The sequence below is a fragment of the Tetrao urogallus genome, assembly GCF_951394365.1.
Source record: "Tetrao urogallus genome assembly, chromosome: 2".
Classification (NCBI taxonomy): Eukaryota; Metazoa; Chordata; class Aves; order Galliformes; family Phasianidae; genus Tetrao; species Tetrao urogallus.
Window position 1 is genome coordinate 54,971,885 of NC_136814.1, and position 20,961 is coordinate 54,992,845.

The 20,961-nt window shown below is 39.6% G+C and overlaps 2 protein-coding genes across 2 annotated transcripts in view; both read left to right on the plus strand.

Annotated features, from left to right (window-relative positions):
- HBS1L (HBS1 like translational GTPase) overlaps positions 1 to 1,350 on the plus strand; it is a gene marked incomplete at both ends in the record, with an annotated part of 63,726 nt that extends 62,376 nt beyond the window's left edge. Inside the window, 2 exons of the mRNA XM_079550342.1 lie at positions 179 to 323; positions 1,339 to 1,350. Of these exons, the coding sequence (XP_079406468.1) occupies positions 179 to 323; positions 1,339 to 1,350 (157 nt within the window). The remainder of the gene's footprint in view (positions 1 to 178; positions 324 to 1,338) is intronic.
- Positions 1,351 to 3,411: 2,061 nt separating this feature from the next.
- Positions 3,412 to 13,287, plus strand: ALDH8A1 (aldehyde dehydrogenase 8 family member A1; the record flags this gene model as incomplete). Its single annotated transcript, XM_079550230.1, has 7 exons — positions 3,412 to 3,549; positions 7,763 to 7,910; positions 8,072 to 8,227; positions 9,636 to 9,785; positions 10,366 to 10,622; positions 11,408 to 11,569; positions 12,835 to 13,287. The coding sequence occupies 7 exons, from the start codon at positions 3,412 to 3,414 to the stop codon at positions 13,285 to 13,287; spliced, it is 1,464 nt and encodes a 487-aa protein (XP_079406356.1).
- Positions 13,288 to 20,961: the final 7,674 nt, after the last annotated feature.

Consider the following 20,961-nt stretch of genomic DNA (forward strand, 5'->3'; position numbering starts at 1 on the left):
AGAAAGCTGTGCTCCAGGCAAGTGAGTTTTCAGTCTGGTGCCTTGGGTTATATTTTAAATCAAGCTTGATCGTCATATTTTGAGCTTTATAAGTTTATTTTTTTCCAATTACTCACTGTTCTCTTTTTCATTTGTATAGGTATACATTTGTAATATTTTTCTGCTCGTTTACTTTCAGGTTCCTTTCTAAAGGACAGAATGCTTTAATAGAACTAGAAACTCAAAGGCCAGTTGCTGTAGAGTTGTATAAAGATTTTAAAGAGCTTGGGAGGTTTATGTTACGCTACGGTGGTTCCACTATTGCTGCAGGAGTTATCACAGAGGTATGGTGTTGTTACAGTGGAATTTCTGTAATGTAAAGGAATGGTGTTTACTTCCATATAGCATTTAGTTTTTATGTTTGATTTTATGCCTTTTAGCCTAAAAATGGAATTTATTTCACTGAAAAAGAGACAGTGCTTTAACAAGCTGCAAGGAAAATGCGAACTTCTGAAATTTATACTTTTTGTCCCCTCTCACCAGTTAAAAATAACACTGTTTTTAGTATCAGTCTTTCTGAAACTTAACTGACTGTATAAATATACTGGAAATAGATTTTATTTTAAAATAAGAATAATAGATTTTTAAATAAGAACTATTGGCCATTTTTACTATGGCAAGTTTGTGTCTCCTATCTTGGTCTGTTAGCACTGAAGGTAGTTGTATGTTGTTATTCTTATCAATGCCTACAGATTTTTTCCAATCAAGTGGAAAGTAAGTGGAGGCATGGGGTTAAATATAAATGCTTTACTTTCTATTAAGAGCAGAAAAATACAAATGACCTTTATCTGACATTTTAAAAGTATTGCTGTGATCTTTGACTTAGAATTTAAGCTCCTAATTCTAGACCTGAGGGAGAGAAATTAAGAAATATTAACAAAGTTATGGTACTGAGATGTGAAGCTGAGTGACTTAATGTAAAAACTTGTTATTAGAGCTTGAAAATTTCTGGCTTCTCTCTGATCTACCAAAGGCTCTGTGAATTATGATGCTTTAATGGTATATGGTTGTAAATTGGATCCAGATTTAGGGCTTTGATCTTTTTGCTTAAATGTAACTTGAATTAAGTGAAGTTGTTTAGACCTATGACGTCCAGTATTTCTAGAATTGGGAACTACTAAACTCTTTCCTTGAGTATTACTGTTTTAGTCCTTGTAATCTTTTTCCAGAGAATTTCAGAGCAAAAGGAATTTTTTTCTTTTTTGTTTTTTTTCCCATGAGTAATCACATTGGAAAAAGCTGTGATCATTTGACAGTTAGTACTTCATTTTTCACCATTTTTTCCTATTTGATTTTTAGATTAAAGAATGACAAAGGTGCCTGGACTTCCACAATCCAACCAAAATGCAATCAGATATCCAGACTTCTGTTTAAGAATCCAGTTACTTCAGCTGAAGGAACAAGTGCAATTTATTGGGGGGAAGAAGATGGTCACAAAAGTTAGTTTGAATTAGACTTCTGAGGGAACCTTTCATCAGTCTTTCCCACTGCATAACAAGATGCCAACTGACAAGAAATTGCTGATGTTGCACTCACTGATCAGAAGAGTCCAAGTATTGCTCCATGTGGAATTTACCCGTTAAAGAGCCTGATGGAAAAATATTAGAAAGTTGAACTGGGGGGGGAAAAAAGTGATGAATCATCATGAAGCAAACTTTTTCTAGACATAAATTGTTTACATATTTTCTTTGATCTGCTTTTTTTTGCTGCACATTAATTCAGTAAAGTAACTTTATTGGTCTAATATATTTTGAGGTTTGAGTTGAACGCATATTCAGGGTAAAACGAACTATTTACTTTGGGTTCAAGAGAATGGCATGTAGTGTTGTACCAGGATTTTTTTTCCTGTCCCTAAATTTATTTAAAAGAAAAAAGAAGTTTCTTTTGCTGTGTCGTAGAAGTTGTGCCAACTCTGGCTAATTTTGTTTTTTAAAATGTAAGAAAATAAAATAACTTAGAGCATAATTTTTGACTCTTTGATCTTTATTTTATTTAAACACTTCTAAGTTATTATAAATTTTTCCTTGCTTTCTGTGATTCATAAGTTTGAACTTGCAAACTTAAAATGCAAAACGGACACATGACTTCTCCATTCTGTGAAAATAATTTTCTCTCATATGTTGCTCCTTGGTGGAGCTACTGTACACATGGATCTCTTTCACCCAGATGCGGTGTTTTTCTGTGGTGTTTAATCTTGGGATGTTGATGAAGCCAGATTGTTTTGTTTACTGAAGCCTGTAGCTGACCAGAGGCTCCAGCTGGTTGATGAATAAATGGCCTATATTGGACAACAAAGCTGTATCAAGTTTATTCAATCAAAATTTCTTTGTACCTTGGTTTACAAGAAATTTTAAGGCTTAGCAGTAGTCTAATGTTCAAAAGCTTTCTAGGCTTTTGAAACTAGCTCTTTTCTAGCTCTCTAAATGGAGATTTTGACAGTCTCCTGGTGATAATATAATGCTCTTTAGCACAGATGTAGCGGTTTGGTTAAAGGCAGAGAGCAAGGAGATGGCATGTGGTCTCAGAGCCATTTGGTAGTCTAAGTGTTCTCTCAAAGAAAGATGTATTTTAAACAGTTGTTACTGAGAAGTTAAGGCAAAGCTTAATTATATGTAACAGGTTTGTCTGTAGTAAAATATTTCCACTGGAATATTTAAGAAAGAAAACATGAAAGTAGGTGTCTTGTTGCCTGTCTAAAAAAAGTGAATTTCTGACAACATGCCACAGAGTGCCTGCACTGGGCAGGATCATGCTTCTCAATGTTTGTGGTTCTTTTTTTTAACTAAAGGGCCTCTAATTTGTATTGCTTGGTTTGAGGATATTGGTAGAAAAAAGATAAGTTTCTTGAGTATAAAAACCATGGCAGAGCCATTGTTTTGGAGGTTACAAGGGCAGATACTGATGATGAAGCAAGCGAGCTGCAGACAAATTAGTCCAAGCCTTTTTGCTTATCGGTAGTAAGGAGCAGTTCCCTAGTGAGGTAATTAGGTCTGGAATTATTTTGTGCAGTTGTTGCAAAAGGAATTTCTGCAGACTGAAGCCTGAAAAACTGATAGAGGGAAAATTTTTCTTCAGCAATTTATTTCCTAAAGAGAAAAATGAACTCTCCTCGTAGATATTAGCTGATTCTGCCTCCCTGCTTTAACTCTTGCAGCAAGGGGAAAGTAAGTCACAGAAATGGTCATTTTTCCACCCTTTCCTCTTTGTTCCTGCTGCTGTTGCAGTAGTTCCCTCTGACTTGCAAGTGAGCAATGCAGGGAAGGCAGAGAGAGAGGGGAGGAGTTCAGACTTGCAGTACAAATACGCACTGAACTATGAATCTGAACTGGCACCTCTTAGGAAAAAAATCACTGGTGAAGCAAGCTGCTAACAATGGCTCACTCAGAGGATTTGCTAGTGCTGGAAAACTTTATAGCTGGCAAATTTGTTCCTTGTTCCTCCTACATAGATTCCTATAACCCATCCACAGGAGATGTCTATTGCAGGGTGCCAAACAGTGGCATAGAAGAGGTGAGTACTGTCCTAGTGCACAAAGAGATTAAAATGTGAAATGCATGTTGTGAGTGGGAGAGGTTGGAAAGCAGGAGATTGGAAAAATGATAAAGACTTTTAAGATTTAAATGAGTAAGATCTTGATTGTGTTGTAGCATTGTGTAATTGATTGCAGCTGCAGCAAATAGTTATTTTTATTATTTATTTTTACATTTTGCAATTAGAAACTTATAGACTGAGTTATAAACCAGCGTAAATCAAACAAGATTCAGTTCCTTCAGTAGAGCTGTTTCAAGGGGTGTCTTGCACGTAAGTTAACAGTAACGCTCAGACTGGCACTAAGTGTAAACACTGGAAGAGAGAGAAAAGAGTTATTGACCTCTTATAGAATAAACTTAGTGGCACTATGTACAGGTAAATATGTTATGCCCTTTTGTCTTGATCATTTACAGTTGTCATTTAAAAGGATTGGGCATTCTGGCCCTTTCCCTGTGATATGGTAAAAAGCTTCAGACCTTTCTGGCTTGGATATTGGCAGCTGGGTATGAAATAAAGATGGTGAGGTGGCTGCACTGAGCATGCATTTTCTCATGAAGCAGTCTGTCTTTTGCATCAGTGTAATGTTTCCTACTCCTGTGCTCTCTGGTGGGATGAATGTCCCTTGTATGTCAACGTAACGTTCATTGGGGTGCTGCAGCTTCACTGATGCCACTTTATAAAGGGCCTAGAAGTGCTTAGCATACTGCTTCAGTTTTGGCAGGGAGAAAAGCAACTGGAAAATATTAGATGATGTAAAAGATTTGGAAAACATCTACAAGTAGTGTACAGTAACTTCATTTTTCTAAACGATTTTTTTTTTTTTAAATGAAGTGCTATTGTTATGTAGCTGTTTATTTGCATTTCAGTCCTGCAGACATTTCTTTGCTTCTTTCATCAGAAACCTTTGCACTGTAATTTCAATTGGGTAAATATTTGCTAGATGCCCATGACCAAGGGTTAAAGTGTAACAGGTTCAGTCTGCTAGAATACATCTGTGTAAGTTTGCTCCAGCCAGCCCAAACTGTGCCTGGAAAGACTTCTCTTTGATGTGCAGGTGCAAATCTTCCTGTTCATTCACTTGCAGAATCATAAAATTGAGAGAGACGTGAGAATGCCTGAACAACTTAACAAAATTAGGCTATTGACCATGATGTAGATATGGGAGAAGAGTTCAGATACGTGTGAGGAACAATGGCTTCTCTCTTCTCAGTTTTGGGGTCATGCTGTGCATGATGCTTGGGTTGTATGGAGTTGACAAGTCCTTTGCTCCTGCCTTTAGTCAGCTATATCAAAGACTGGGCTTTGCAAAGCTGGCATCCACTGATGACTAGTGGAATATGCTGCAGGAGAAAGTGAAGTCAAACTACTTAGAGGTTATCTGGAGACTGTAAAGCAAGCATCAAGGTCCAGGTTCAGTGAAGAGCTTGATGCTGTTTTCTAACAAGGCTCAACGTCTTGGTGTTTTTGGTTGGTTTCATTGGAAACTTAAAACAGCGGAAACAAAAGGCAAACCTGTTTCTGATATTGGAATTCAACACCAGGCTGACTGCAAGGACCTTTTAAGCCAATTTTTATCAAAAAATGCAGTGCAGGCTTGAGCAGGTGCCATATATCCCCAAAAGACAAGATGGTGGGAGCTAATAGGACCTGGCAAAAATCTCTTCTAAAAAAAAGAAATCTCTCTTAAAAGAATCTTCATCTTTTCCATCATCCACTAGGAATGCAGGTGTTGTGTCACAAGGGCTATTTTACATGTTTTGGTATCAATCTTTTATGATAGCTCTGGATTGTGTATTCTTTGTGTGATTCTTGTGCAGAAGAGGAAAGCAGAAGGAAGTGTTTCAGACACAAATTCATAGTTGAATTTTTATGCATGTCTTCTTCATGGCTCAACTTGTTTTTGCTAGTTAAACTGTTTTAACCCTTGTTCCCTTTTACTACTTCTGTATTTATTCTGTATTAGGGAGACCTCAGAGCAGCCTTTCAGTATCTAAAGGGGGGCTATAAGAAAGGGAACAGACTCTTTAGCAGAGTCTCTTGTGATAAGTCAAGAGGAAATGGTTTCAAACTGAAAGAGGAGAGATTTAGACTGGTTATAAGGAAAAAAAAATTACAGCAAGGGTGGTGAGATGCTGGCACGGGTTGCCTGGTGAGGTGATGAAGCCCCATCCCTGGAGACATTCAGAGTGAGGCAGGAGGGGGTTCTGAGCAATCTAAATCTACTTGTCGGTGTTTTTTCCAGGGAAACTGTATCAGATGGTCATTAAGGGATACTTCCAACTCAAATGATTCTATGATCATCTTGTTTGTTTTCTTCTTGCTTTTTTAAACCAGTCCACTGACACTTCATTCCTTCCTTTGCCAATTTTCTGCTTGTCCGTGAAGATGCAACCTCCTCTTCCTTCTAAACTTGCTGGAGGGTTAAAAATGCAGATGACTTGAACTTCATATCAGCCTTCCTAGGGCACAGCAGCACCAGGGGGTACAGGCAACAAAAGAGGGAACAGATGAGAAGTAGCACCACAATGGCACCTAATGACGAGAAGGTGGAAGAACAAGTAACTTAATGGAGGTGGTTTTGTTTCATAGGGGATGGATCTTTTCAGGGTAGGTGCCCTCCTCCCCCAGCTCACTCAAGAAGCTGCAGTTCCCCTTTCCCATACCTGCTTTGGCCTTCCTCCAGCTGTTTGGTTGTTGAACTCTGCCAAAAGGCCAGAGTCTAGGTGTGACTTTGTGAGCTGGTTTATTTTCCACTGGCCTCCATACAACTATCACCCTGTCCTTCAAGCTCTGACCCTCATTTCAGGAGACTGTAAATTCTCTTGTGAATGCAGGGGCGGGAGGGGGAAGGAAAAAGAAGGAAACAGGATTTCCCTGTGTTTGAACTTCTGTATGCTCTTTTGTAAAAACATCATTGGAGTGTTGATAAATTACTTTATGCTTTTTGTAACACCCATCATTATCTGAAGGAGCAAATTTGAAAATCAATTATGTGGAATTGATAGAAAGAAATCCTCAGTGATTGCACAGGAGCCAGTGCTGTGACAGCACGAGTAGAGCTGGAATCATTTGCTTTATGTTCCATCAACATTTTTCTAGTTATTGACTTGGGTACATTTCCCAGAGCTGAAGAAATTTTTGAGCAAAAATGATGGGAAGACAACCAAGACGGCTTTGGCTAAAAGCCCACCTTGGTGCATAGGTTAGGCAATACAACCAATTAAATGATACATAAGAAGAAAAACTGAGAAATAATGCTGTTAACTAAAATATAGAAACGTGTTGCTAACCACCCTAGTAATCTTGAGAGACTGATGAACAGCATCCAGAAGGAACTGATTATCAATCAATAGACCCAGGTAATTTTCCTTCAGGTGTCTGGAGGAAGAGATTGATGGAGGAGAGATCCTTCTATTTAATTTTAATCCTTTGAAGCTTAGTCTGCTTTTAGAAAAGTGCTGGTATTCTGCAAGTGTTCAGAAAAGTCAGGCTGAAGGACCATGCAGAAGTTATGTGCGTCTCAGGCAAAATGCTGGTGATATGCATCAATATAAACACATACAATGATTTTTTAATATCTGTGGACTTGGTTAGGTAGCTGCAATCTGGTAAGACTTTTTTTTTTTTTTTCCTCTGAGCAGCTCTTTTGTATACATATTCTCAATCCTTGCTTGAATGAACTGGGGGAGATGAGAGAGGAAGTCAAAGGTTAGTGGACCATGCAGTCTATTCCTTCCCAGACCCATTATTTTAATCACTGATGCCCTTTCTGGCATGACCAAACTGTAGACATTAGGCTGAACTGCATTTGTTCTGGGAGATTTTTGCAATTGCACTTCTCCTCATGAGAAAAAAGGTTCTGCATGGGCTGGATCAGTGGCATTTGCTAGCACTGATTGATTTGTCTAGCATTTCCTCCAGGCCTGGAGCATTGCCCACCCGTTGAGAAGAAATGCAAGCGTTACAGTGAAATTCCATATCAAGTACAGAAACTATCAATAGTATTTCTTGAATTAAAGGATGGTGTCTTGAGAAGATGAAAATGAAGAAGTCATACCTCTGGAGAGATTCAGTGGTTCCAAAAACGTGATTTGAATTATTATCTCTCAAATGCAAGCAGGTCTGCTGATCATTTGACATCCTTTCTGATGTGTTTCATTAATATTTACCATTGATCTTTTGCATTTTTTAGGTGGAAGCTGCAGTCAGAGCAGCCAAAGACGCATTCCCAATTTGGTCCTCAAAAAGCCCAGGGGAAAGATCTCAGATCTTGAACAAATTGGCAGACCTGATTGAACATGACCTGGAAGCATTTGCCCAAGCAGAGTCAAAGGATCAGGGTAAAAATCTAAACTATTGATGTCGAATATAGTGTCTTGATGTGTATTCGAATGGAAGATACGATCAAGATATTTGGTATATGTGAGCTTTTGGCACAGTGGTGTTTAGATGAGCTATTTTCTGCCCTGATATCACAGCAGTTTGTTTGATTTTGTTTCAGGCAAAACGATTACGTTTGCTAGAACTGTGGACATTCCTCGGGTAGTATACAACTTCCGATTCTTTGCCTCTTCCATCCTTCATCACACGACAGAGTGCACCGAGATGGCAAGCATCGGCTGTGTGCATTACACCTCACGGACACCTGTGGGAGTTGGTACAGTGTTCCCGGAGCATGGAAAACTGGGCAGTGCCTGAGGAGTTTTTCCAAACCTAGCATTTATTTTTCCTGGGTCATGTCATGTACTAAATCACGATAAACTTCATGTGAATTCACTTATGCTGTTTTTCCTTAGAAAGAACATTTATATGATGCCTTAAAATGTGCCTAGAATCGCAGAAGAATAATTTAGTCCAACGCAGGGTCCACATAGGACCGCCCCAATCCAAACCCTATTCTGAGAGCACAGTCCGAATGCTCCTTTGAACTCCAGCAGCATGGGGCCATGGCCAATGCCCTGGGCAGCCTGTTGCATGCTCACCACCGCCCTCTGGTGAAGAACTTTTCCCTGACACCAGGCATCAATTTACCTAAGACCAAGCAGCAGCAGCTCACAGATCAGCATTTTGGCTGAAGCACCGAGCTGCATTTTAGCCGGGGAACTGCTGAACTGTGCCACTAGATGCTGCTCTCGGTTCAGATATAAAGCAACTGTGCTGAATTTATGAGAGATGGAGTCGTAAGGATGCAACTATTATATAGTTCATATCATTATGCATAAATGCTTCAAATTCAAGCCTGAATTATTAAAAAAGATAAAATTGGTGAGGTTAGTGGGCCTTTTTAAAAGTTTTTATGACCAATGGAGATCATGAGTACTTCTGATAAAATTACTGACAGTTCTTCAAGGTCCAAAGCTCCATTCCTACATGTGATGCGTCAAGCAGCAAGAAATTCTGTGCCTTTTGAAACAGTCACATCTAACAATTACAGATTTCTCTTTGCCGTTTGCAAGCAATATTTAAAGGAATTACAGTTACTGAAACAAAACAAAACAAAACAACCCAAACAAACAACTAGTAATTCAGCAATTTGTCAAAATAGCAGCTTTTTTTTTTTTTTTTTTTTTTTTTTTGTGTGTGTGTGTGTGGAAACAGAAAAATATTCATTGTGTGCTATGCATGCTCTTTTTAATACTAAAATTGGGAAGAAATCTCTAGACAGTATCATAAAGCAAGTGATCTGGGCTAACTGAGGTTACTTTGGATTGCTGACACAGAAAATTACCACAGAGCAGTTGATGTGAACGGTTTTTATGGCTAGCCTTGCCTCAGTGTTCCTAGAAAACCATGAAAAGCATGCTGTGAGTATAAGCTTCTGCTCCAGAGAAGCTGTGAAACTCAGTGTCCAGCAGGTCAGCTTTAGCACTGTTTGTGCAGATCTTTTAAAATGATCTGCCTTTGAAGAAGACTTCTAGCTGCAAATTCTTGTACAGTTGTCCAGAAATACAAACCATAGCCAAATTCCCTTCCAAAATCTGAACTGATATGTAAATGCTGAAGAGAGGATTGAGTTTTGTATCCCAGTGAACTGTGCTCCTGTCTTTTGTGGTTTTCTCTTGCAGCTGGTTTAATCAGTCCTTGGAATTTGCCACTTTATTTGTTGACCTGGAAAATAGCTCCTGCCATTGCATGTGGAAATACCGTAGTTGCCAAGCCAAGTGAGATGACATCTGTCACAACGTGGATGATGTGCAAACTCTTGGAGAAAGCAGGTAAATCCCTGAGTGTATTAGGAGGATGAATGGGGTGGACTTGCTGCAACATTTTCCTTGCAGAAATAAGAATGCTCAAAAAACTTGGGTGAGATGGTTTATTGTAAATGAATTTACTAGAGAGTAAAAAGCTCTCCTTGTGACCATATTATTCCATCTCCCTAACTTCAGCTATTTCTCTGTTTGATTTTTTTCACTGTCTCCTTATGAAAAGTCTTCCTGTATTTCTGTCCCCACTCCTGCTCTCCCTGTGGGGGTTTCCTATGTCCACAATGCCAGCAAAGGAATCATGAAAGCGTAAAAGAGTGAGATCCAGTTCTTGTTCCATTTGGAAAATGAGAAGATAACTGTTTTTTCCCTGTTACTGAATGACTGAAAACTGGATCACTGATGGTGGATGTTGGGCAAGATTGACGGATGGGTAGAATTTGTTTTGTTGTTTAACCTGTGACCGTGCTATCTAAGTTGAGGGTCCCTCTTTGTCTCTAGTGATTTTCTAAGCCCAGAGATAAAACGTTGATAACTGAAGCCTGCGGAGCAAGAGGAGGGTGTGCTCACTTTGTGCCTCTCTTTCCATGAGGGATGCCGCACGGGGTGGTGAATGTGGTGTTTGGGACAGGCACCAAGACAGGAGAAGCCCTCGTCTGCCATCCTGACGTGCCCCTCATCTCCTTCACGGGAAGCACACTCACAGCCCAGCGGATCACGGAGAAGAGCGCTCCGCATTGCAAAAAGCTTTCTCTGGAGCTGGGAGGCAAAAACCCTGCAATCATCTTCGATGATGCCGACTTGAGCCAGTGCATCCCAACAACTCTGCGGTCCAGCTTTGCCAACCAGGTGCCTCTTGCCTCTGTACTGTGTGCTTGCAGCAAGAGGTGTGCATATGTTAGTGAAGGCACACATGTCCGTATCTTTGATTCCAAATCCTAAACTGACAAGGTCTATTTCTAGGCTCTGTGTAGTGAGCAAACTACAAGTAGAAAAAATATGAGAATATGCACGTTATTCCAGAGTCAGGGAAGTAAAATAAGAAAGTGCTCTTTCTATAGCTCTCCATCAGATGTTAGGGAAAAAAAAAGTATCCTTATCCCTCTTACAATAAATGTGTCCTTTATTTGTCTAGGAAGCAATTGCTTTAAATTCCTCCCTGCCATTAAGTGGAAAACTTGATTTGCTGAAAATAAATTAGAAAATTCCCTGTAAATTCTATCAGTGTTACTGTTCCCATCCTTAGGAGAGATTGCCAAAGCCATGAAACCATATCAGGGCAAGGGTTCAGAAAAATAGCATGGCATCAGCATGGCATTTTAAGGAAATGAAGAGAGGCATCAGTCCAAAATGGAAATCTTATTTCCTATGAAAAATGTTGGAGAAGGTAGAGTGTTATTAATGAAAAAACCCCAAATTTGCTTACATTAGTGAATGACTGTTCAACACTGTTATTACTGTATTGTCTTCTCTCTTCCTTTTGATCTGTGAAAAATCCTGCTTTGCTGTGTAGGTGAATGTTGTTTCCACTCCCCAGGATGCAGGGGCACAACTCTCATCCTGGGAAGCAGGTCCTAATGCAGGTGAGTAATACAATGTAATATGAACTAATTTTTTTTTGGTTGTTTTGGTAGGGTGAGATCTGCCTTTGCACCTCCAGGATCTTTGTTCAGAGGGGGATATACAGTGAGTTTGTGAAGAGGTTTGTAGCGGAGACTAAGAAGTGGAAGGTTGGGAACCCCTCAGATCCTTCTGTCGACATGGGAGCACTAATAAGTAAAGAACATCTAGAAAAGGTAGTATTACATGAGGTTTATCTGATCTTATCTTTTGTTGAGTTATAAAAAATGTTTTTACATGTGGGATTAAGATTCAAAGCCATTATAAGGTTTTCATTAGGTAAAGTTTCTGTTGCCTGTGGCTTGGGATCACATGATTTCTCTGGAAGAATCAACTCCATGCAGGAAATAATTTAAAAAGCTATTTTTTCTCATTTGAAGTGGAAAAATTCAAAATCCTGAATTTATGCTGACTAATCTTACAGCTTAACAACATTTTCACTTATGTTAGTATTGCATTTGCTGAGATCATTTATTTGCCTATTAAGAAAATCAACTAAGGTAAAAATCTTATTTTTATATCTCTCTTAGCATACTCTGCTAGCAGGAATTTGAAATGGCATGAGTGTAGGTTACAGCTGAGACAATGCACAGTGATGTCTGCTTCAATGACTTTTTGTGGTCTCAGCCACAGTTCAAGAGGGCAGACGCTCGGACCCCAAAACTGATACAATCAGTGTAAACAAGAAGCAACCGGAAAACCACAAACTGAGGGAGAAAGCCAACCCTCTGTCATGCTTCTTGAGGCCTCAGCAAGTTCTTCAGCCTGTTCCTATTGTAGAGTGGTAGAAACACCTGCTGCTTGAGGTCATCTTGGGCACGATAGAGGACTTCTGTATCTAGAATACAAATGTGCTTAAAAAAACAGTGAGAAAGAAGCACAGTACTATCTATGTGGTATTTCTATAGAAAGAGAAACAGAACAAAGATTCTGGACCAGCAGAAGTTCCAACAGCATGTTCTATGTATAGAATATGATAGCAGAAGCCATGGGAGCAGTTTTAATTACATATTGATGAGATTTCCTATAGGCTTCATGGCTTCATCATCCTAGTGCCATGTAAACATTCACCAAGCCTGCCCATGGGGCAGGAAGATGTTACTGATCCCTTGAAGTAATGAGTGAACCATGGCATGGAAGATATGTCAAATTGACCAAGCTACTGGAAAAAGGGAGGAGTGCTTTTGGACCACTTGTGATTTTACCACGGGTCCTGCCATTTTGAGATTGATTACTAGCAAGGGTCAATAGTGAAGCCTGCTAGGCTTTTTATAGAAATGGATCAAAAGCTGGGGAATACCCTTCTGCCATTAGAAGGGAAGTAAGAGCAGTGTGGTGCTGTTGGAGGTATTCCTGGACTCCTGAGGATTTATCCAGACTGGAGAAGTGAGCTCTCTGAATGTTATCCTTTAGAAATGATATTTTGCTGCTTTTTCCTCAGGTGAGAAGCTATGTGAAGAAAGCAAAGGCTGAAGGAGCCAGAATCCTGTGTGGAGAGGGAGTGGATTCCTTGGCTCTCCCAGCTGGCAACCAGAAAGGCTATTTCATGTTGCCCACCATTATTGCCGAAATCAAAGATGAATCTTGCTGCATGCAAGAAGAGATTTTTGGTCCTGTGACATGTGTGGTAGCATTTGATACAGAAGATGAAGTAATCGAAAGAGCCAATGGTGTGAAATATGGCCTTGCAGCCACTGTGTGGTCCAGCAACGTGGGACGCGTTCATCGAGTGGCACGAAGGCTGCAATCTGGCATGGTGTGGACCAACTGCTGGCTTGTTAGAGATCTGAACCTGCCATTTGGTGGAGTGAAAGCCTCAGGTATAGGAAGGGAGGGAGCAAAGGATTCTTATGAGTTCTTTACTGAAGTCAAAACCATCACAATAAAGCACTGAAATAAATAAATTGAAAAATGTCAGGGTAAAATAAATTACTAATTTGTGTTACCTTAAATTAAATGGCTTTCTGGGATACAGACTGATTTGAGTCCATCTTTTCCTTGGACGTCTGTCTGTCAAGAAACGTCAATGACAGCTGCAAACACACACTCCAGATGCTAATATTGAATGTAGACTTTCATTACATGAGATGATTGGTGTGATCTCCACAATTAACCTATCCTAAATCAGATTGCTAAGTGTATCTTACCCTCATGTATGATTTTTTTAGAGTGTTCTGGTCTCAAAAATCTGCTTTATGGAGAAAGACTGGAGAAAAGATGATGTACAACTGTACATGTAGTTGGTGAGTTACTGTGAGAGACAAGATAGAAGGACATTGAGAAGTTGATATAGTAATGAGAATCAGCCTATTTCCATTATAAGTAGTGTGTTCTACATACCAATTCGTTTTATGCTTCATCGATGTCAGCCAAGGACTGATGCTATAGCACACTACATGCCTGAGGCAGTACCTTTTATCTCTTAAGTGGCATTGAACTAGGGGGTCATGAGATTCTCATGATATATAGAGGCAATAAGCATTTTAGTTATTGCATGGTTTACTTTATGTCTCTGAAACATCCTGACACTTGTTCCCTAACTGTTCTGAAATTACAGCCTTTTGTCACTTCTAGGACTCAGTGATTATGTTTTTCACATTCTTGAACACTTGTCCAGAACAGAGATTATTCTTCATTAGGAGGGGCTGGAAGTGACTTTTAAGAGAACTAGCAGTTGGAATGATAGGCTTAGTATTCTGAAGAAGCAGTAAGGTTTCATTTTACAGCTCTGTTTAGGCATTTTCATGACCATGTGATGGCAGTAGAACACCTGCTTTGTTTTTTAAACCCTCAGTCACACATTTTGCTAGGCTGTGGATGAACCACTGTATTAGTGCATGTGTTACTCTGCTTTTGTTTTATTTACAAATCCTTTTGAAAGAGCAAAAGAAACTTTGAAATGCTTCATTAGTTTGGGGGGCAGGAATTTTCAGCAAGAGCAGATCGGTTTTAAACAATTTGTAAGTCTAGGTGGATTCTTTCCCCCACCTAACTGTGGTCTGGGGTCAGTTTTAATGAGCTGATTTTTTCACTCAGGAGTTAATTTTGGCTTGGAGTTAGATAAAATAGGAGATTTCCATATATATATTTAATATACAGGTGATAAAAACTTGTGTATCATTTGTGTGTTTCTGGCTCAAGATGTCTTACAATGAGGTGGAATATACTCTTATAGTGAATGTGGGAGTGATGGCTTTGTGTTCAGCATAACTGTGTGGGTTCCCTGCAGTGAACTCTTGGAGTGTCCCATTTGATCATCCCTATGGCCAACAACACAGAGTGGTAAGGGAGGCCTGCTGGTGCTGGTGCTTACATGCTAAATTTTAAGAACTTTCCTATATTTTCTTTATTCAGACTGACTTCTAGCATAGCAAGCTGTGTGCCTGCCTCTCTTCTGTCCTACAAAGTTGCTGAATAATTTTGTCTTGCAGATGATGAAAGCCACATCTGCAGCTGCTCTGCTTCAGGGTTTGTACTTTCAGTCCCAGAGGGCAGTGGGAAGAATATCCCAAAGGACAAGGCAGGCGCATCCCAAGCACACGTCTGACAGGCTTGTGGAGCTGGCCGTGCTGCATGACCTGGAATTTTCCAACCCAGCAGTAAAGCTTTTTTTTTTTTTTTTTTTTTTTTTGACGCACTGCCCTGGCTTGTGTGTGAAATCACGTGGCCATTGTGAGGATTTGTTTAATTACTGTTACGTAAAGCCTGAGCAGTTCCTCCATCTGTTAATTCTTACAAATGGAGTGAGTACAGTTCTGTTTTGTACTGGATTATCTCACTGGTGTGAGATGATTTGCATGGGTAGATAGTCAGACTTTACCCAAAGTTTGCTTCTCTCAATTAGCATAATGTGGTGTGTTTTTTTGTCTTTTTCTTAGCCTGAAACATGCTGTTGTACAGTGCTTGAAAGCAGCTTTGCTTAAGTGGAGACCTTGGGCGTGTTCTGGAGAGGAGGCAGATCAGTTCTAATGTTTATATTTAAATGAAATTAAGTCCCTGTTCCCACAGTGTTTGTAATTTTTACAAATACTTCTTGTTTTGCCTAACTTCCAGTGATGAAAATGGAATTCAGACTCCTGCCTTATTGGGTCAAAAGAAGTTTCATGACTGACTTAGGTAAAACATGTGGAACTCAAATGTAAACTAGGCTAGTTGTAAAATCTTACCTTTGAATTTCCGTACTTTTAAAAAATATATATCTTAAGATTCAGCTAAACAGGTATACCGGCATCTCTTATCTCTAAAACATTCTTTCTCCAACTGCAGAAAAAAAAAAGACTGGGGGGAAGAAAAGGTACAGAGAGATCCTGAGTACTTTCCTGCCAAACTTGTTTCCACAGCTCAGGCATTTTGCCCTGTGTTGCAGCATGTTTGCTCAGCACTGGTCTCAGCTCTACAAGGGATGTAATCTGAAGTGTCTGAATACTTGATTTCAGGTTTCTTGTGAAGCCTACGGATTTTTCTGTGTGGCAAGACAGTGAAAAATTAAAAACAAGTGTAATTTTCCTGGGCTGTGGAAAGAAGTGAGTCCCATTCTCTAATTAGTAGTTAAGTATGCTATAGAAAGCTGAATGTAAGGACTAAGTGGGGCTCACAATAGTCCTAGAAAGTCCTGGTGGCTGGGTGATCTCATTGGCTGAATTCTCTTTCCTTCCATTTCAAACATTTGTTTTGCAATACAATAGTGATGCTTGTGCTTAGTGCACTGGCTTTGTTGATCTAGAATGCGTAAAATTCCCACTGACAACAGATTAGGTTGAGAGTGGTGAATAGTGAGAAAAGAAGGAAGTTCTGCAATATTATTGGATAACTGAGTTAACTGGGTGCATATTACTGCTGCTGAAAGTAAAGCAATGGAACCAGGAACTGTGTGTGGACAGTGCTGTCTCCTGAAAAGAAGTTGAAAAGGGTTTGGAGATCATGAGAGGACATCAGTTTGTATGAGAACAGCAACTCAGTTGAAACAGTTCTGCTACAACAATGCTGGGCTGGTATTTCAAAGAGCAAGTTTTCTCTTCTAAAACAGGCGAGGTGATGGAGCACATCTTGCAGACTTCCTCTCTCTTCAGCAAGTGAATTTACCAGAGCAGAGTCTGGCTAATGATGTCTCTTTCTGGCACGGGGTGGCTTAATCATTTCCAAGAATGCATGAATGCTTCCATGGAAGGAAGCACAAGGCTGCCTAAGCTTTGAATGTGCTATGACCTCTTAGGAGCATGTTGTTTAGAGAGATGGAGAGATGCTAAACTGCATAAGATGTAAGTACTTGTGCAACATCATTGCAGATGTGTAGGCGTGTGGAGCTCTTCAAAGTTATGTGCAAGTTGAAAGAAGAACATTTCTCTGTGTATGAGAGGCACTGTGAAGCACTCAATTACTATAATGATGCGGCCTATGCAAGTCCCCATGGGAGCAAAAGGCGTCTATCAGAATAAGGCTAAGAAGAGCTATCTCCTGGTTTCAGAGAAATGAAAGCAATTACGGACCATTTACTATGGAGAAGTAAGGGCACATTCATTCACGAAGTGCTCAACTTGTCCAATTAACTCCAAGTTCCTAAAATAATAACATAAAAATTATACTGCCATTTTAGTAATTGAATTTTCTTCTCCTTTGGGAACATTGCATATTACAGTGCCAGCCTACCCTCTGCTACAGAGAGATTTGGTTTTTTTCTTCAGTTTTGGCTCTCTCAATGCAAAAGTCAGGCAGAAGTAGCATTTTCTGCAGCTGCAAAATAACATTTTCAAGTGTTTATTTAATAAAACGGAAATTAAAAAAAACATTTCCTAATCTGGCCTTAAATTTTAAAAATGAACTTCTCTGTAGTGACTTGGCTTGAGTGACTGATTGTGTTTACCTGCTGAAAATGCAAGCTTTTGTACTCAGGAGGAATGCCAAAATATTTGTTGATAGAAACAGCTGAATGTAAACCTTGGATTCTGTTTGGGATTCTTGTGCTGAAATATCCATGTTTTCACATGACTATTTGTTAGTTGAGGGTAGATAACTTCAGTCCTTCTTAACGGCTGTATTCAGTAACCTTTTTACACAGAGATACTGGAGCCATGTAGAGGACACTGAGTAACTACGATAAGATAGTAGTGGAAATTTGATTAGGAAGTTGTCTCCTTCCTGTGCTGTTTTCTTACCAGAATTGCAAGGCCTCTGAGAGGAGGGGAAGGGATAGTTTTGTAGCCCATAAATATATTCCTACAGTAAGCTAACAATTTTTTTTTCAGATCATAGAATCATAGAATGCTTGTGTTGGAACGGACCTCAAGGATCATGAAGCTCCAACCCCCCAACCACAGGCAGGGCCTCCAATCTCCATATTTAATTCTAGACCAGGCTGCCCAGGGCCCCATCCAACCTGACCTTGAACACCTCCAAGGACAGGGCATCCACAACCTCTCGGTGCATCCTGTTCCAGCACCTCATCACTCTCATAGTAAAGAACTTCTCCCCAGTATCCAACCTAAATCTTCCCTTTCTCAACTTAAAACCATTTCCCCTTGTCCTGCCATTATCTACCCTTTCAAAGAGTTGACTCTCCTCCTGTTTTAAGCTCCCTTTAGGTACTGAAAGGCTGCTATCAGGTCACCCCATAGCCAGCCTTCTTTTCTTCAGGCTGAACAAGCCCAGCTCCCTCAGCCTGTCTTTGTAGGGGAGGTGCTCCAGCCCTGTAATCATCTTTGTGGCCCTTTTCTGGACCCTTCTCCAACAGCTCCCTGTCTTTCTTGTATTGGGGACACGAGACTTGGATGCAGTACTCCAGATGGGAACTCAGTACTCAGATGTCAGCTCTGCTTCTTCACACGCACAGTGCAGATTTCTTTTGTGCATCATGTGTGTCTTTTCCACTTATTTGTGACTTGAATCATATGTCATGAGTGAAAAACAGTATCCTGCAACAGCCATATGCACACATTTTTCGACTGTTCTAACAGGAATTTGTTCTATTGGTACTCTGTAATTCTTCTCAATCACTTAATTCCTGGGGGAGGCTTCAGATGGCTTTCTTTCAAATGCTTTGAAACCTTTGCTTTGCTTTTAAACAATAAATGTGTATGTATGCATGAGCCTCTAGATATGTAGCATTTGTACAGTAGTGCTTTGGTAAGAAGGGTGAATAGATTGGTTCATGTGCTTCTAAAGATAATCTTGCCCTGGTCTGAGACTTTGCCTTCCTGATCAAGTTTTTTCCATGAACAACCCGAAAGAAATAGTTTTGATTTGTGAGCTCTTTAGAGCACAACATGTCGTTTACTTGTAGTGCTTAGTACTGAAAGCTCATCTAAATAATTCATTTCTCTTATTTTAAGAATAAGGGTCAGAGGAGGTCACATTCCTCTCAGCTGAGATACACTGATGTTCACTTGTGATCGGTTAATGTTTCAGTCCTGTTCTTCAGTCTTCCTCCCTATGATTCCCTTTTCTTTTCCTTCCAGGGCCTAATCAATGTCTCTGTCCCTGGTGGGATCAGAACCAGGTCAGTAGGAAAAAGAGGCAGTGAAGGTAGGCACATGCTTTGCTAATCATTATATCTTGTACTTTGCCTGAGGGACATGGTTTCTGATCACTGAGCAGAAAAGTACATCTCCACTCGCTCTTTGTGAGGTTTGGCTAAATTACTGCAGTTTATGGAGTTTGAACATGAAGGTTAGAATGTTCCATACAAGATAAAAAAAAATTCAGCAAGAGGTTGCATTTCTGTCTATTTTTAACCTGTGCTTAATCTTTCTCTTCCTCTTAATATTTGGTAATGAGCAGTGCACTTAAATTCTCTTGCTGTTTTGCTACGAGATATGATTTCTCACTAGTGTTAGTTACTGATATAAATTATTTAATGAGTATAGTTGTGCTTCAGAAACAGCATTTTTAGCTGGGCTTTTATGCTCTTGGACAGAAAAAAGGATCACTTTCTGAGGAAGCAGTTGGAAATATTCTATATTTAAACACCAAAATTGTAAGACTGGAATGTGGAAGAAAATGTCATTGTGTTCTAGCAGTATTTACTCTAATGTCCCATTTGAATTGCCTGTCAACGATACATAGTGAAATCTCATCTCCAACTGAGATACAGCTCGGAAATACCAGCTTCTAAAGAATCCCTGAGGTTTCAAGTAAAACTTTGATGAATAATCCTATGATTGGACTATATATTTTTTTCTGGCTATACTTTTTCTCTGTAACATCTACCTGCTTTTATACCAGAAAAGATGAATACTGGTTATCTGCTTTTTGAACTTCATTCAGAGGACTTCCCGTCTTCAAAGCAGTATATCAAATTTAGCTAATTAAGCCTCTTTGCACATTTTACATCTAGAAGTGCGAAGCACTTTTCAGTTTGCTGCCAAAGCAATTTATAGACAGAATATAATTTAATACCTGCAAGACATACTCTTCAAAGGCTAGCAAGGCTGGTTTTTGCCTTGTGCAGCCCTATTCTGAAGGGCTTGGGTAGCCTCATCAGAGAAGACAATCTCTTTGGAGGGGGAGGCTGAAGAATTCCATCTTAGGTAATCCTGCTCATTTCTTCCTTTGGTTGTAATGTGATTTATGTGCCACCAAGCATCCTGGAAAATGCTCACTGCTGGAACTCAGGGCTGAGTTGTTACCTTGGTTGCTGTGCCTCTGATATGTATGAGTTGAAGCGGAGCTGAGATATGAAAAGCAAGGGTGAAAGCTTTCAGTGTGTATTATTGGGAGGACACACTTCTTTAATTTAGGCTCTATCTGGGTAGCTCTTTTTTTGCTACAGGTGGTTCTTGTAGGTCTATTTGTACCTCAAAACCATAAAGCACAGGTAACAGTATTTATGCACATTCATAGATGTAAAGAAGACAGAATTTAAGTGAGTAGTGAGAGTTAGACTGTGAGGAAACTCAGAAGAAAAATTACAAAAAAAAAAAAAAAAAAAAAAAAAAAGGAAATAAAGGTTTTGCCGGTTTTGGTAATTTTTGCCTTTGAAAGTGTTCAAATCAACAGTAAAGTATTACCTGAATACAGAGAAAAAGTAACAGCTGACTTACTTCCAGGCCCTGGGACAGAGAAATCTCTGAAATCCACAGCAATATAGCAATATTCTGAGGTGTACTGAATTTTCAGTTGAACTTCAATGCCTTTAGTGGTGTTGTTTATTTTGCTTAAGGAAGCAGCCACTAAGGGCTGGATTTATACTTCACAGAACTGCCATAGGGATACTGTCAGATTTTGATTGCTTTTGAAAAAGCTCTTTTCCTTGAATCTAAGTCAGATAATTTTGGTGACTAATTCATAGTATTACACTACTTAGTTGTTCTCCTGGTTAAATTTAAGAAATGAGATTGTCCTCAAAGCAGTGACTGTGCATGGACTAATCCCTTCCTGGTTAGAACAGCAGGAGCTTTAGGCATGCCAAATCAGGATCGTGCTCTCTTATCTGGCCTGGAAGTTGCTCAGTGTTTCACAGACCTTGTGTGAAATCTGTTTTCTTTTTGTAGGTGGCACTGAGCAGTTTGTAATATTTTGAAAGTAGGATAGAATCACAATATCTCAAGTCAGAAGCAGCCCACATGGATCACTG